The sequence below is a fragment of the Empidonax traillii genome, unplaced genomic scaffold (genome assembly GCF_003031625.1).
Source record: "Empidonax traillii isolate 1590-97213 ecotype Southwest subspecies unplaced genomic scaffold, ASM303162v1 scaffold47:size1546949, whole genome shotgun sequence".
Taxonomy (NCBI): domain Eukaryota; kingdom Metazoa; phylum Chordata; class Aves; order Passeriformes; family Tyrannidae; genus Empidonax; species Empidonax traillii.
The window spans coordinates 512,003-530,069 of record NW_020955240.1 but is presented as its reverse complement, the minus strand read 5'-3'; the positions used below and the strand labels follow the sequence as shown (position 1 = coordinate 530,069).

Here is an 18,067-nt window from a genome sequence, read left to right as displayed (position 1 = left end):
AAAATAATTGTATATTACATTAAAGATTAAATGTAACTCAATAAAGTCCTCCGCGGAGAATTCTGGATGAGAAGACACTTCTAAGCGCATAGTAGAAACAGTAAGAAATGGTTGATTAGAAAGACAGTTCTGATTGATGAATCTCTGTGATGCCAACAGCTCATCTTAATTACCATACAGAATTTTGTAGTTATTAATGTTATGTTTGTTCTTATTGCATTGTGTTAAATGCAGACCCAGAGTGGATATCACTGAGCAAGAATTTAATTCCTCATTATGATTATGGAAATGGAATATAACTAAGAATAAATACAAATAAATGTCATAAACACACAGAGAGCATCAGCTCTTACATCTTCAACTGTTATCTCCCCTTTTCTACTTTATTTTTTTTACTTTTGAATAATTAAACTTTTTGCAAAATATGTCATAGTTGCTTGCATAATGTTATAAAAATGCACATATTAAAGCATAGCTCAGTTTTATCTCCAAAGAACTGGATTCATTGTGATTATAGCCTGTCAAAACTGAAACGTAGCACGTGGTTTTCTAAAATAAAGTTATGACTTCAAAAGCCTGTAGTGGAAGGTTTTTTTCTCCTTAAGGCAGATGCAGTTCCTACCAGAACAATAAACACAAGTGAGGTTCTGGGTAATGTGCATTTTGACTAGCTCTCTGGCTGATAATGAACTAGAAACTTGTTAGTGTCACACCTGTCATGCAGCTTCCACATCATCGATGTATCTTCCTCCAAGGAAAGGTTAAACATGTAGTCTTTCATTGCATGGTGTGCATTCTTTGGCTCTGCACAAGGAAGATAAAGCCTGTCAGAAGTGGTGAGTCATTGCTATTCTTGTAGTTCCTTCAATATCAGAGTTTTTCTCACAAATAAGGCATTTTTCTATTTATTTGCCCTTCAATCCAGACAGAAAACACAGTATTGCATAAACAATAACTGACATATCAAATACAGTCAGTCTTGGCCAATATTCATATATCCTGCTCTGTTGCTAGCGTAGAAGGGTTGATATATCTCTTATTTATTATTATACTTATTAAGGAAACTTTCCTGTCTGACCCTTCAGGAGCCACTTCAGCAGTAACATTCACGTTGCCTGAGATGGGACCGAGGCCCCTTCACAGCACGAGGCTCCTGCTTGACTCCCTGCACACCCCCCACACTCATGCAGTCAAGTAAGGTTTCATCATATGACTGACCCTAGGTTTCCCATAGCAGAGTCTCAGATATCTGAATCCTTAAAATAATTTAATCATGGTGCAATAACAAATTAACAGCTCGAGCTGGTGCCTATGAGGAGGGACTCTGGGCTTTTACACCTTCACACTTTATACCTTCACCTAAGCACGTGGAAGTCTGGGACTATCAGCTCCAGCTGTGCCTCTGAGTGTCCAGAGACCTGGCTGACACCACAGATCCCCACGTCCGTTGTTGTGCAAAGGGTCAGTGCAGGTTCATGGCCTCTTTCCTTGAACTCTTGCCTCCAAGAGCTCAATCTCCAGCTTGTACTACAGCTGCAAAACAAGCACTAGATGTATTCCTCAACACATTCACTTCTCCCCAGATCCTTTTTCCTTGCTGTTTTATGATAGTAAGCATGGAATAAATTTCTTTTCTCTTTTTTTTTCTCCTTTTTTGCCCTTCTCCATCCATTTTCCATACTCCTACGTTGCTGGAACATCTTAGCCTATTCTCTAGCATATGTTAATAAGCGCTTGCAGTCAGTAGGTGCCGGTACCATCACTGAAACCAAAACTCCCAAAGTCAGTATACATCATGTATTCTGAATAGAAGTGGAGATGCTAGAATGTCCACTAGATTTAAATCCTTAATGAGAAGGATTGAAGTGCAATTTTCCCATTCCTGTCACTTGTTCATCTACATCAGGGTTGCGTTTCGATGACTATTTCCCTTATCAATTGCTTTTCTTGGTTTTCACTAATTACTTCAATAATTATAAAGGGGTTCATAAATGCAAGAGGTAAAGGAATTTGCATTAGCCACAATCACTGAGCTTTTGTGACCCTCAGATAAAGCACACCAGAATGATGAAATGAGTAGCAATAGTTCAAAAGTTGCAAGTATCCAGATCCTCCTTGTCAGTAAAGGAGGAAAGATCTGAAGCTGTATCTCAAAGATAGTTTTATTTCTTCGGATTGTCTATGGCCCCAGCTATCAGTTTCAGTTAAAATCCGGTAAATGTTAGCATCATTTTTTCTTATTACTGACATTATTACTAATTATTTCTAATATATTCCTACTGTGCCAGTAACCATGGCCACAAACAGTCTAGTATTCCAGTGCTCCAGAACCCTTCTGTCCTGTTGTTGCTAAGACTGCTACAAATTTTTAAACTCAGAACTGTCTTCAAAATTCCAGTCAGAAAGTGGAGTTGGTGTTTTGGGTTGGTAGGTTTACACACTTTGAGTGGTTTGTCTCCCACTAACAGTACATTTTTTGCTGGAGTACAGTTGAAAGGCCTGAGGCCACCTCTCTGCCTGCCCTTCCTGCAGCAAAGTCTAAGCACCAAGTGCAGAGGAGCTGGTACAGAGTCAGATTCCAAATGACCATCACGATTGAGCATTGCAGTCATTTAATGTGCTGTACAGAATAATCCTACACATTCCCCATCTCCATCATATCCACAAGATGAGCATGAAAGAGAGGAGATGGGTAAACTCCAAGATGCTGGGGCATTCCTAAGGCATACAACCTATCAGCATTGCTGGGAATGGTAAGGGTTAAGGAGACATAGAGGAGGGCATGAGGAAAAGAATGGAACTTATGGTATACACTGATGTACAGAAAACACTTGGTAGTATCAGGGAGACCTGAGACTCACCTTGTGGAAAAGCTGGCTTGAATGGGGAACATGTCAGATCTCCTCACAGGCGAGGAGGGTGACAAGATTCTATCCCCTGAAAAGATGGAAATGACAGAGCTTCCCTTTACAATCCCTGTCTGTGTAAGGGGTCAGAGAGGACTGTGCTGTATCTTGACACATCACAGGATGGAGACTGGGGGAGGGGAAAAAGATATCCTTCATTGCTTCAGTTACAGAAGGAAAATGGTGTCTCCTGAAAATGCTGAAAAAGCCTTCCTGCTCAGAGGGGGACAGGCACTTGCTACACAGATTTGCAAATAAAGGCAGGAAGTTCAGCAAAACTCCTCCAAACTCATAGCTTCTTCTCTGATACTTCCCCTCACCAAATACTTTAATAAACTGAGAAAATTTTAAAATAGATAACCTGGACTCCACCTGAGATCCCATCACTATGCTGTAGCCTCTAATACTTCAGCTAATGGGCTCTGGAGGCACCATGCTATAGACAAAGGTGGGAGAATTTTAATGATTAATCAGCGAACTCAACATAACAGTAACTTCAAAAAATAAAACAGATGTGGTAGAGGTTTTATTAATTTGGTTTGGGGCTGGTTGAGGGTTTTTTGCTTAGTTTTGGGGGTTTTTTTTCTACTTGTTTCATTTTGGTGTTTTGTTTGGTTGACTTGAGTTCTGGGGTTTTTTTTTTCTGGCAAGGCGATGCACCCCCATTAACTGAGTACTCTTTTTCAAAACCAGAACATCAGAAGTACAACATATTTCCTGAACTTGCTAGAATAAACATACATGGCCCCCTCTGAAGCATTTTCATCAGGGTGCTTCTCTGCTGTCAGTGCATGTGACTTCCTACTTAATTAATCTAAAAGGTCTATAGAAACCAGCATCTCTAATGTTGGCAAGTATCCTGGGAAGACTAGGTCCAAAGAGTGGTGCCATGGATTGAGGCTGTCTCTAAAAGTTCATATTCCTGCTATATTTACTGTATGTATATATCTTTATTGAATATATTTGTTTGCTGTCCTTTCAGTCTGTGAGTGAGAATATACTAGAGTCTGTTCCAGGGTATATAAATATTTTCCTGGACATGAGTTAGTAAAAAATGATCATCTGAAGAGATATTCAGAGTGAACCCAACATATGCTGACAGGTGCAACCACAAACACAAATAGCATAAGCATCCTCACCCTGCTCCTCTCCCCAGCAGAGCAGCATTGAGATCCACTAGTGAGGATATATATTTGTGTAGACATGTACATTGTGGCTCCCTCCATCAGCTGGGCTCATACACTCAGTTTGCCATGTAGCTGCCCCTGGATCCCAGTCTCCTCAGTTTCTGGCATCTGGACATGTAAGACTCAAATTTTTGCCTGCATTGGTGGGTTTCTCACGTGGACAGTAGGAGTGAGGCTCTCCTAGAACAACTCTGGAAGGAACCTGGATATGGTTCCTTCTGAACCATTATTTGGGAACTTGCCTTAGTGCACTCCTGCTCCTCAAGGCCATTAGACATGGGCCTTGGACACTCTGATGGCTCCTGCAATAGCCTGGAAGCAGCCAGGGCCAGGATATTATTTGGGCTCTCCCACCTGCCTTCATCTCTCTGTGCTCCTTGTGGATGTACAGATGAGCTTTTATCACATAATTTAATGTGAACAGTCTGGTTTCCACAGTGGTAGCCTCTCAGCAGCTCTCCTGTATTACTCTGCGCTACCTACCTTGGCTTCCAGCATCTCAGCTGCCTCAGCCAACTGGGGCTGTATGTTCCTGAACCCCATTCAATCTCCAAGCAACACTCCTTGTAAGCTGCCCAAGAGCATGCACAGGCACTTGGCCATTGTTTCCTGGGCACTTATTTGAATATTTCACTGCTTTAAGATGAAAAAATACCATTGCTTTCATTTGCATTCAGCAAGTGCTCTTTTCTGACAAGGAATATGGCAGGATTGCAATACAGGGAGAACAAGTCTTGTGTTCATCACAGAAAGCAAGGATCATTGAACTCTCCGATTAATCTGCCCCTCTAGAGACTATATATTATAAAAATTCAAGCATGATGCAGATTACCTGTCTAATATACAACTAGAATGTGAAAGATTTTGACATACACCAGGTCACTGAGAGTGAATAAGAACTGTTGTATTCAGCTTAATGCAAACATCAGCTTTGCCTTTTCATGTCTTCAGTCTTCCTGAGGCTAAAGTCCTTTGCAAGGACAAAAGTTTGTGTTGTGTGGACTAATCAGAAGCCTCAGTCATTTGAAAGATCGTCTATGCAAGGAACAGTGAAATCTCTTCTTTTTGTGTGTTGGCTTTGGTGGAGAATTGTGGGAATCAAAACCTACAGAAACCATTAGTGGAAATGTATTTCTAAAAGAAAACATAATAGTGATGAGCCTATTATATTCTTTGAATCAAGCTCCTACTGATGTAAGCCTGAGTGGGGATATATTTGATTTTCACAGTTGTATTTTTGCACTACAGAGTCTTTTGCAAAACATAAGCTTTTGGATTTGTTATGAAGGACAAGATCTCTTATTACTTAAAAAAAAAAAATTATAACTAGAAGATGAGAATTAAGCAAACAGGATAAAAAAGTCTCAGAATAAAATGAGTTGCTTTGGTAATGAGAAGCATTTGAATGCATAGGTTCATAGTTCGTAGAATGAAAATTCACATCTGGCTGTAGTTAAAATGAAGGGAGCTTACATTCTTAATCAAGGAAACTCATATAAGGCTCTGGAACAAAAGTCTTTAAAACAAGGCTGAATTTGGTATTTCTCCAGGTTGTATTTCTTCATCAGTTTCTTCTATTTCACTTTTGCAGATTATGTAAGTAATTTCTTCTGTAAACTTACTATTATTACTGTATATTTTGCTTTTCAAATGTCTTCATTTTCCTGCTGACATAAAGGGTATAAATTGACCCCAACTAATAATTGTTCAACGGTAAGCACTTTTAGAGCCATTAGTGGACTAACATCCTCTAACATTTTAGCTACTAGCATTTGCAAAATTGCTATGGTGAAAAATGTAGTTCAGGTAAAAAAAAAAAAAAACAAAACAATTCTATTTTGCTTAACCACTCAGCATGGTTCCAAAAGGATATTTTTGCCAAAGTCAGTGCACAGTGCCCTTTTCTCTGAGTAAAGGTATCTTTAGTAAAACATAAGTATACAGGGAAGTCTGACCTCTCTTTGATCACAGTACCTTATGAATACCTACTCAAATTACTATTAAAACAGATTTGAAGTATCATAGTGTCCACTTACTGAAGAAAAGATGAGGGTAGGCCCAAGGGAACAATCTGTAGCACAAAATGCCTGGGGCTTGCTTCATCTTCTTTTTGGTCATTGTGATGAAGTAAAGCATTCCTAAAGGCAGTGTGATGTCTCCCCTTAAATTCCTCTGCCCAGCAGTGCAAACCCATCAGACATGGCCTAGCTCTGCTTTGACTCATGCAGAGAACCTGAGGGCAATGGCATTGGACCTAATGTCCCAAAGGTAGCTATAGCAGCTTTTGAGTGTGTCCATCCCTCTGATTTTGTAATAAGCAAAGCCAGATGGGAAGATTTGATCCATTTTTTTTCTCTTTCACTAGAACCAGTTGACAGACTACATCATGATCTTTTTTGTGCATGTAACAGTTTACAGACAGGGATCTGAATACGTAGAGACAATGACTCTGTTACGAGAAGGTATTGCTAGTAAACGTAGCACCAATGCAGACCAGCCTCCAAAAGATTTAGGTCGCAGATTTTTTTTATGATATTTCATCTTTCTCAAAGAGACTTAAATCCCTGATATGCCACAGGATCCCCTTCCGGGGCGTCCTCTCATAAATGTGTAGTTAGAGAGGTTAGTTTCTATTCTACTTTACTAAGCACCCTGTATTGCCCAAGGAGAGAGGATTGGGGGGGCAGGGGGAGGGAAAGAGGGAGAAAGAGAGAAATGGAGGAAATAGTGTGGGAAGGAGTGGGGGAGAGAGAGATGCTCTCCATCATTTTTCTCTCTCCATTGCTTGTATGGAGACAGATAAGATATATGAATATCCTACCAAACACTTGACTTAGAGCCTAAAGCCAGACACAGTCACTAGTCCAAGTCAAAGGATAAGTGCTTAGACTAAGCTTGCTGCATCCTTCATTACCTTCCAGAGCAGGTATTGCTCTCAGATAGAAGGTGGTAATTAGCAACATAACCTTTGGCTGAGCTTGGAGCGAACTGTGGAGGTTTTCTTCCTACAGAGCAGGTCTGAATATCACAAGACTGGTGGCAGTCAGCAACTGAGAGGTACTGTTGAGTGTGCTCCTAAGTTGCCCATTTGCTGCATCACATTCCAATTGCAGAAGAGAGATTTTTAGGGTATGCTGTTTCACCACCAGCACTCAAGGTCCCGTGGTGTTTCAACGCCTCAGATACTCTCATGCAGACGCAGTCATGGTTAAGGCTTTTATAATTTAAATGGAAGTTAAATCAGAGTTCAGACTCTGCTCCTGTCCATGACTTAGTGCACAGTGTAAATGTTGCTGCACTTCTGCTAGGTCAAAGACCTGTAGAGGAATGTGATGGAGAGAAATAACAGAAGGAAGAGAGACTGACTCTAAAGTTTTGTTGCTAAATTTACATCCGACTTTAGAAGTTGAAAGATAAATGAACAAGCTAGTGATCTTGTTTCAGAAGTCTGTTTTTGGATTATAAGGTTTGCATTAAATGTAAAAATACTTTTTTAATTGTGTGGGAGAAAGTGTCATCTCTTCATAAAAATATAGGAAGAATGTTGATGGCAGGAAAAATTTTTTTTTACAAGCAAAAATAAAGCTTATGTTGATATTATTCATGTAATAATAATACCTGACAGATAATCCTCAGTGTATTTGAAATCCGTAATTAAACAGAGTCATGTTACCCTAGTTGTCAAAATAATTATTGTCTGTCTTGTTGCAGTGGTGTTTGAAATTGGTTTGAGGGGACTTTGCTTAGCTTTGACTCTTCTCTCTCCTCTTTCTTTTAAGGTCAACTCAAATCAAAACATACTCTTGGGATAATGCCCAGGTTATTTTGGTTGGCAACAAATGTGACATGGAGGATGAACGGGTAATCTTCAGTGAGAGGGGCAAACATTTAGCAGAGCAACTTGGTAAGAAAAGACATGACAAAAGCTTTATGATTGCTTGTGAGAATGCGCAAGTTAATTTCATTAATTGCTACAGTACTTGTAATTAAATGTTTGTGACACATTTACTGTAGAGGAATAGTCACACATTGCCTCCCTTTTGGCATATCCTCTGTGATGTGGAGCAAGATCTGTCATGTGTCTGTATATATACAAAATATTTAGGTAGTTATAGCTAAAGGCAAATATGTCCTAGAAAGGGGAAAAAAAAAATAAAAATTCAAACAATTCAACAACGACAAAAAGAGGAAAGGAGAAATTAAAGAAACAGCTTACGCAAAATGTGAACTAGACCTTTTTGCAAGTTGAGAACACTTGGGTTATGATTACCACTTCCGGTAGCCAAACCAGAAAGAGAGTCTGAGTAAGTGCACATGAATAGTTGCATATGAAATCTGAAATACAGTTTCTCCATTTATTTTGGACATTCTACTGTGCATGCAAATTAGGTATTTCAGGTTTTTTTAGTTCTTTGGTTTCTCAGGTGCTTCTGTACAAAATCCTGTTTGCTATCTGTGTGTTACAAATTATTTCAACAATCAGCAGTTTTTAATTGCAAATACTGTCAATACAAAATATCTTGAAGTCCTGACCCCCTATGGTTGCTGCAAAAGTACAATCCTGCCACAGGTCCAAATGATGTCTATTATGCTGATGCTGCACCAGCACTAGGGAAATACTGCAAGACCTGCCTCAAATGTCTGACCACCTTTTCTGTAAGATCTTGTTTGTCCTATCCCCCCTTTTTGTCTTAGATTGGCTAAGGGTCTGGGAAACTGAGTACTTTTATCATTGAAGTCTTGGTTGGAAGGGAACTCTGCTGATCACCTAGTATGATGACCAACTAAAATATACCCCTGGCTCTATGTACCATCCATCAGTTTTCAGAGCAGTGCTCTTCCCTTCAGATTTTCTGTGCCTCCAACATTTCTTATGCTCTGCCACCCAGGATCACCCATGGCTGGGGTCATTCTGCATATCTGAGTATGACCTGGGGTGCACTTGCCTGTTTTCTAAATATATCCTGGCATGCTGTCTCCCCTAGAGGCCGACAACTAATGTTAGAAAACAAAACAAAATAGGACCTCTCGGGGTAAGCTCTCACATTCCATTCTGCAAGGTGTGGCAGAAGCCAGCCCTCATACTGTACTCAGGGCACCTGAACAGGGTTCTAAATATTATGTGTCCAAGGTGAGCAGTGCTTGTGACTTCAGTGCACCTCCACAGCTTGTCACTCAGAGAGTCATTTTACCTCTCAGATATAAGCACATACCTTATCCATTATGGTGTGCTTTTCCTTTCTCTATCCCTTCTCTTCGCATCTCTTTTGGGCCATTTCTCGCCTAAAGTCTCTCTTCCTTTATTTCCTTCCTTCTTTCCTTCTTTCTTTCTTTCTCTCCTGCTTTCCCTCTTTCTCTCTTTCCTCTCTTCCTCTGTTTCTTTCTCTCTCTCTCTTTCTGTCCTTCTCATGATTTCCCATGCTTTGAAAATAAATTTCACCAAAAACAAGAAGCAAAATTCTCACTTTAAACCAAAACCGTCCTTCCCTGCCTATTTTATTTTCATTTTGTTCTTGGCTCAGATATTTATGTATGTAACAGTCATGGTGAGGAGACACCGCAGACCCAATTGAGCGGTGATTAGATTTCTTCAAATTATACTCATTTAGCATGCCAGTAAGCCTGAAAGTATAGCATTTGTTAGTGTTATGTGCTTATACAAGGAGCAATTCCATGTGATCTGACCCAGTCTGCAAGAGGAGACCAGCTGCTGAGGTGGGGCAGGAACATGACAGGTTTCTGAATCCTGGCAGGACTGGGGCAGAAGGCAGCAGCTCCCCAGCATCAGGACTGGAGTGCACATTCACTTGCCTTGGGGTATGAGCCCTTGGGGAATAATGTGTACCTTAAGCATCTATGGGTGCACTGCGGGTACTAGGCAGCTGTGAGTTTAGGCATTGAGCTGAAGGGCATTTTTAGGCCTCTATATTTGGCATCTAAATCAGGAACCAAGTGGGGGTTGACACATCAGCACACAGCTTGCTAGAACAGCTAGTTCTCTTTTGACTCCATGGCTGACTGGAGGCTGTGGTGCACAAGGCAGGGTCACCCTCAGCATAGAGAGCATGGAGATATGGCTGCATCTAACTTTACACTGAAAATGAAAGTAATTGTGTTATGCAGGAACCTGCCTGTTCATACTTGCATCCTTCACTGTTTTTTAGCTCTTTTTAAAAGGCAAATGTTAATACCAGAGGAAAGAGACAGACTGACAGCACTGAAAAACACCAGTCTCCTATTTAGTTACAACACACCCAGGCTATTGGCAGAGCAATTAAAGACTTCTGTCCCCAAGATGTCTTTTAACTGGGAGAAGTGTCAATCTGCCATTCCTTTCACTTACTGGTAACTGCATTACAGCAAAGTTATTTAACCACACTGCACGCGTTTGCTCAATGTCTTCTATAAACAACCAAAAAAATTCTTTGTCAGAAATCTAATTTATTGCCCAAATGCACTCATTTAAAGGGTATCTAGAAACTGCAACCAAAATCAGTACAACTGGAATTTAAATAAAATCTTCTATTCTGAAAAGACTGGAAAAAAAAGGTGTTTGCTAGAGCATAACTAGTAACAGTCCCTCAGGTCTGTCTATTTTATCACAGCTGACAGTCCCTGTTTAGCTTCAATTTTGTTAATAAATTTGGCCATCCAAATCCAAATACCTTAGCATTTCTGTTAGTAGTCTTTACACTAACTCTGTCTAGAATGGTGCTAAAACACTGGTCTTCGCTGAGTTAATATGAGCAGAGTCCTGTTTTGAAGCTTAATGGTGTTTTAGTACTTTTCTTAACATAGTCCAGCTCTTGGGCTTGTATAGACAGCAGATGTCCTGCCCTGTCTGGTCTACAGAGCAACATGCAGCATAATCAGATCTGCTGCCATAGTTGCTGGTGCAGGAAATACTTTGAGGAACAGCAATGGTCACCACGTACTTTCAGTCCAGTTTCCTAGGAGAAATGACCTTTGCAGTCATGCCACATGTTTCAGTCTCTCTTTGTCTAAAAGGTATTGACACTTCTGAGGAAGTGGATATTGGAGCAGAGGAGGAAGGTCTTGCAGTTGCCTTGACTGGCAGCCTGCAATGTGAATGCAAACCTTATTAGATACTATTCATAGCAGGCAGGAAGGTAAGGGCCTGCCAGGGGCCCCCGCAGACCTGCTTGCAGGATGCAAATCCAAGAAAATAAGGCCTTATTAGCTCCTTTCCTTTATACACTTTGACACTGTTAAATTATTCATTCCCATATACATATGTATATATATATATGTATAAAAAATAGTTTGCCTTTTATATACCACTGTTACAAAAGGAGCAGCTTCCTGCAGCCTTTTTTTGCTGTGTTGTTGCAGTCTTCTATTACTCCTCACAATACTGGGTTGAAATAGGCACTAAGATTAAAGAGCAGCACTAAGGATCACATTTAAAGCTTGTCTTCACAGAAGGATAGTTATTGCAGGAACACACCCCTGAGGACATCTGTAAAACATAATGTAACATTGAGAGTGGTAAATGAAATTGTCTTGGTTGTGAATAAACACACTGAAATAAAAATGTCTTCCTGATTAACTGGTGAACATTAACATATCTGTGTTGTCTGTGGAATTGCGCTTAAAACTTGCTATCTAGTACATCCTCTTTATGTCACATTTTCTTAGGAAGATGAGAGGGTGCAGAATGTTCTAGCCTTTGCATATGACTGGTTTCTAGGCTTTTTGCTTCCTTATGTTTTAAAAGCAAACATAAACCAGGTGTTAATGAGCAGTCATGAAGGAGCCTCTGAAGAACCAGCACAAGTGTGAGACAGAGAGGGAACAAAGTCAGATATTCTGGGTGTTTGTATGCTTCAGGGAAGCTATCTAAACTGCTCTATGTGCATTACAGATCACCAGGTGAACAACAGCATCATGCCAGTACCCTGTCAAGCCCTGTAGTGGGTTGACCCTGGCCAGATGCCAGGCACCCACTAATGCTGATCTAACACCCTCCCTCTGCAACTAGATACAGGAGAGAGAAAAAAGGAAAAAAAAAAAAAAAAAAAAAAAAACCAGGTAAAGATTCATGAGTAAAGATAAGAGCTGGTAGAGATCACTTGCTCATTACCTTCACGGGATAAATAGACTCAAAGTGGGGATAATACTTAAATGTATTAATAGCAGGATAAGAGCCAAAGAGTAAGAAATAAAACAGTCTTAAAAACACGTTTCCCCCACCCCTCCTTCCTTCCATGTTCTCCCTTCTTCCACATCTCCCCCCACCCAGTAGTGCAGGAGGACACTGGGATGGGGGTTGAAGTCAGTTTCTGCTGCTGCTAACACGAATCCACCCCTCAGGCAGCAGTTCTTCCCAATCTGCTGTCCTGTGGATCACTCCTCCATGGGAGTGCACTCCTTCACAGATGAGCTGTACTGACGTGGGTCCCCAACAGGGCCACAAGTCCTACCTGGGAAAAACCTGCTTCAGCGTGGGCTTCCCTCTCCAAGGGCCATGGGTCTCCTGCAGGACCCCGCTCCATCCGGGGCCTCCCACAGGGTAACAGCCTCCTTTATGCATCCACCTGCTCCAGCATGGGCTCCTCCATGGGCTGCAGGGAGGTCTCTGCACGCCAATGTTTCTCCACAGGCTGCAGGGGCCTCAGCTATGAGTCATTCCCCTGCTCCTGTGGGGTGCCTGCTCCCCCTCCTTCTGCAGGGACCTTGGTGTCTACATTGTTATCCCATGTTCTCACTCCACTCTTCCCTGGCTGGAATTTTTTCTGTGCAGTGCTCCTCTATTCTTAAAGATGTTATCACAGAGGCATTACTATTACTCCTAATTGGCTCGGCCTTAACCAGCAGCAGGAAGTCTGTCCTGTCATTGGCTCCATAGGACTGGGGAAGCTTCTAGCAGCGTCTAACAAAAGGTACCCCTCTAGCCCCTCCGCTACCAAAACCCAGCCACAGAAACCCATGCCAAGCCCTGCTGCTGTAATGCTCTCTAGGAGCTGGTAGCTTGCCAGCTTTCGTTGAGTCAGTAGTAGGGAAGGAGGCAGGTAAGGGAAAGAATCAGCAAGGGAAAAGTGAATTAAACACAAAAGATGCACTTAAATTAAAATTTCCTGATGCATGTTCCACACACTTTGTACGAATGTCTGGACAACACTCTGATGTTTTGGATTTTCTTAGTTTCAGCTCTGTTCTGCTCTACCTACCTACTTGCCTCTTGGGCTTTGTCATGTCTTTGCAATAATCTGCTATACCCATTCTCATCCACATCAGCACTACAGATCATCACAGGTGATGGGATCATGGTGTTCTTTGAGGTCTGCTTCTCTAAGCATCACCAGATAGTTGCCTCACTTCACAGTAAAACTCACATGGAAAATCTCCATCAATAATGAGCAGTGGAAAAAACCCTCATAGAACTGAGGCCTCACATACAGGAGTTTAGAAGTTTAGGGTGTCTAAGCACTCTTAGTAAAATAATTGCAAGATGAGTCAGGAGGGAAGGAGAGGTCATGGAGAAAAAGATCTGCAAAATATTCCATAACAAAATGAAAACAGTCAGAATTCAGGTGTTTATCAGGAGGGAAGGAGAGGTCATGGAGAAAAAGATCTGCAAAATATTCCATAACAAAATGAAAACAGTCAGAATTCAGGTGTTTATTACAGGCACACTCCACTAAGAAAAATGCTCTATGTCTCTTAGGAACTTTTCCACAGAGAGTGTTTCAATATAACAAACAAAAAGAACCAATCTAATTTATAGGGAGGTTTTGTATAAGTTAATTTCCAAGGCTGTCCAAAATTCCCACCTGTACAGTTCCTGTAAAATGTTTGCTTTGTTATGGAGGCAGCTGGGAGATGAGCCACTTTTTCACAGGTCAGTGAATGGTCTGTTGTATGCAGCTGAGTCTAGCTGGAAGTTCCAGGCACTAAATGTCTAAGGAGATGGAATACCATCATAGCCTGATACCTACCTACACTACTACTATGATTGCAATTTCTTTCTTATATCAAAATTGTATCTAAAATTTCGTGGAAATCACCATGCTGTAGTGTCTATTTTTATTTTATTTGAATAAATTAGTTTGTGCCTGGGACTCTGTAACCCTCTATTTGACTTGGAGAATGCCTTAAGTTTTTCATGATGTTCTTATGCAAAACATCCTCACCATGACAGTGGGCCTATTTTCTTGGTCCTATCCATGTTAGATGTTTCACAAAATGGGTCTTCTCTCTTCTTTGTGACTCTTTTCACTTTCTGCTTTTCTCTGTCCAGATCTCTTACCTAGCTATGACATCTGCCAGTTACTGTCTTCTTAACTATAAAAACTGCTTCACTCATAAATATCCTTAGGATTTATTCTTCTTCCTATCATCTTCTCCAAGGCTGGACCCAAACTGGACCCAAAGCCATCAAAATTCTCTATGAGAATGTGGGTGCCATTTCTCAGGCATCCACTCATTGTCACTCAACCCTTCTGCCCAAAGCATTCCTAACTTAAGCAAATATCAAATTGCAAAATTTTTTCCGTGTCTTGCTTGGATTTTTAGCTTTACTTTTCCAAACGCAGTTTTCTATTTTGGCACCAGCTATTTCCAGCTGAATAATACTCCGAGGATCATAATAGTTAGAGATGGAGCAGCAGATTATTCCTTCCCAATGGCTGCATATATAGGGTGTTTCTAAAATAATACCTCAAAACAGTATGAATTTTTAGATTAGACTGTTTTAAAGTAGAGTTTATCTGAGGGAATATATTTGGAGCAGTCTTGACATTATCTGGCTTTATATAAAGCAAATAGCACTAGTATATTTAATCTGATTGTGTTAAACTTTTAATTGCTCTTCTTTTATGTGTGCTTTCACATGTTTCCTTACTGAATGTCTCTCAACTCTTCCTTGGTCAAGAGAAGTTAGTATATTTGTTGGAGAAACTGAAATATGCATAGAACATAAACGTGTTGTTTATTTTCTTAGGATTTGAATTTTTTGAAACAAGTGCCAAGGAAAACATTAATGTCAAGCAGACATTTGAGCGACTTGTGGATATCATCTGTGACAAAATGTCAGAAAGTCTGGAGATGAATGCCACCACTGCTGCCAACAACCAGAATACACGGCTAAAGGACACTCCTCCTCCACAGCAGCCCAACTGTAGCTGTTAATGCAGCTATCAGCAAAGGCTCCAGTGTGTTCTGTTGCCAGGAGTTTTTCAGAATGTTTATGAATGGTCTATATGCCTTTTTTTTTAATACTGTCTTATTAATTTTTTTGGCAAAACAGTCTTATTTTATGTCAGCAGTAGTTTGAGTATGCGTATGAAGATGGAACAGTTATTAGTCTGAAAGGATGATCCATATTTTAGCATCTGGCTTTTCCATGCCGGCTGGCTATTAATTTTTCTTTTTCTTTTACTGTTTTACATCACAATTACTTCAGCTGGTGCCATGTCATCAGACCATATTTGCCTGGAATTGTCTCTCACTCATCACTTTCAAGCTATATAATCAAATCTATAGGGTAGTGGCCAGGCTGTTTTAGAATAAGCTTCCTGATGCTACTTATATATCCTCCTGACTGAAAATGAGTTTAGAAGTATCCTTGTAGTGAGACAATCCCTCATTCTGTCCAGGTCATTTGTATAAGGGACACTTCCTGGAGCATATTACCTTGGCAAATCTACACTCGTTATAATGTTACACATCCGGGCTGATTGGAAACTGCAGAAGTTAGAAAGAAGTTAGTTCCTGGACCCAAAGCCACCAGAATTCTCTGTGAGTTTCCAATTGGGTGGTATTCATACATACCCTCAGAGATAATAGATACTTCATTCTGTCTGGATAGCTAATGTGTTTACTTTTCCATGGGAGCTGCATGTCTATCTAATAACTTTCTGAAACTGGGCTTAATTTCTCATTCCATCATTATGGAGATTCCAGTCTTACCTACCCCTGGAGTGGAGGACTGATTAACTCTTTCCATTTCTACCTGCGTGAGATATTAACCACAATGTTCTGTTTAATCACTGACAGAGCCAAATACATTGTGCCTAATTGTTCATAGCCAAGAATTTCCTTATTATGTTGCTGTCAAAAATTCATGCTTTGATTTTCAGGAATTTAATCTCCCATTCAGTCACTGAGACAGCCACCACTGGCTACAAACACCTGTACTTTTCTCAGACTTGTTGCAGAAGAGCTGATGGTGTCAGTGAACTGAAGTTTGACCTCATTTTTTCCATCTATTTTGTCAAGAGAATTTGAATTTTTAAAACTTTAGGAGTAATAAAAAATTGTCAACAACATTTCTAGTCTTAGGCTGAATACATTAATAAGATGAGCAAAAGGCTGTGAAGATTGCAGAATAAAGTACACAAATTATTTTTAATAAAGTGTTAAAATAGTCATATTTCACAGTTTTTACTCCTTTAAGTATATGCTTAGATCTGTGCCCTGGAGTACTTTGTACAACTGCTTTACTTGCATTACAATGACATTTTTTAACTAAACAATGTAATTGAAGAAGCACTGACTATTTTGTTATTCCAGTTAGGCAGAATTTAGGATAAGGCTGATATTTCTTAAACTGTCCGCAGTGGGAAAAGGAAGACATATTAAAAAAAATAGAAGTAACATATGGTACTCCAAATGGCTCATAACTGTAAAGAAATTCCTCTACATACTTTATGTTATTTGAAGGTAATTTATATAACTCTTGATATACAATAAGAGAAAATTATCCCTTTTTTAAATCTAATTAAATAATCTACCTACACTTTGACACAGTTAAAATTCCTTCCAAACAAGGCATGTAGACATATGTAAAATGGGTATGCCATGAGGGTGCCTACATTGGCTGAACAACTTAAACGAGTAAATATTCTTTGTTCAGACTGGGGTTTTAAACCATGTCTGTCCTGTTAGCTAGTTTACTTAAGCACTTTTTTCTTAATAGACTTGGACACCATAAAGAGAAAGCACTATCCTCTTTAGGGCCGATGAGCAGTCAAGTGGAAGAGGCATGTGCTATCCAAACCACAATCCTGGCTCTCTCTGGGGTGCTGCTTTTCCCTCCCTCTAAGGCAGTGTGTTGCTAACTGTCCTGAGAGACTTTCATTAGTACCTCTTTACCCACTACCATTAGTACTCCTTTCTACCAGCTGAAAAAAAAAAAAAAAAAAAAAAAAAGAAACAATACAAAGTTGAGGAAGCTTAGTTTGAAACAGTGGGCAGTTTTCCATGCTTTTATTGTTAATGTGCAGTTATTCCTGCTGGAGAAAAAGGATCAGGAGACCCTTGAGACAGAATTCAGCTTTCAGCTCTCAAGTGATTTAGAAAAATGTTACGTTGTATTATTACTCTGAACCATCTCAGGCAAGGTGAGGAGAGAGAAGGACATAATCTCATCATCTATGAGCTTGGGCATATCCTGCAGATGGCTAAAAATGCAGGTATTCTTCCAGCTTTGCTCTAGGATGCTTGCTGCAAAATTGTCATCTCTTGTGCACAATGAAACAAAGAAAAAAAAACCTTCAAGATGCCCCTTACTGTAGCCACAGTATGCTTGTATTCCATTGCAGTGAATTTAAGACCCTCCCTGCCTCAGTATAACCATGTAGACTCTAATGATGGAAATCGATTATTAGTGTATATCTTTTTAAAAAATCTGAGTGGTAGGTAAAGAGCTCTTTACATAAATGCGATTAATTAATTCCTTTTCATTTTGCATGGGCAGAAGAGGAACAGCAAAGTCAGAGGGCGATACTTCTCTGCTTCATGTTTCTGAGACAACTAACCTCCTAGGCCTCCACACGTTTGGCCTTCTGCATGGGGTGGGGAGGAAGGGGGAAGCAGCTGCCATAGTAATGTTGTTCCTTAGAGTACCAAAAATGTCTTAAAAATTAAAAACTCATCTAAAGTACAGCAACAGAACCAGTCAGTATTTGAAATCTAGGAATTCTGTGTTGACACTGACATTTTTGTGGAGTT

At 40.1% G+C, this 18,067-nt stretch overlaps 1 protein-coding gene across 1 annotated transcript in view; it reads left to right on the top strand.

Moving 5' to 3' along the window:
• Positions 1-17,209, top strand: part of RAB3C (RAB3C, member RAS oncogene family) — a 121,726-nt gene extending 104,517 nt beyond the window's left edge. The window contains exons 4-5 of the mRNA XM_027878924.1: positions 7,873-7,997; positions 15,057-17,209. Of these exons, the coding sequence (XP_027734725.1) occupies positions 7,873-7,997; positions 15,057-15,244 (313 nt within the window). The 3' untranslated portion in view covers positions 15,245-17,209. The remainder of the gene's footprint in view (positions 1-7,872; positions 7,998-15,056) is intronic.
• Positions 17,210-18,067: the final 858 nt, after the last annotated feature.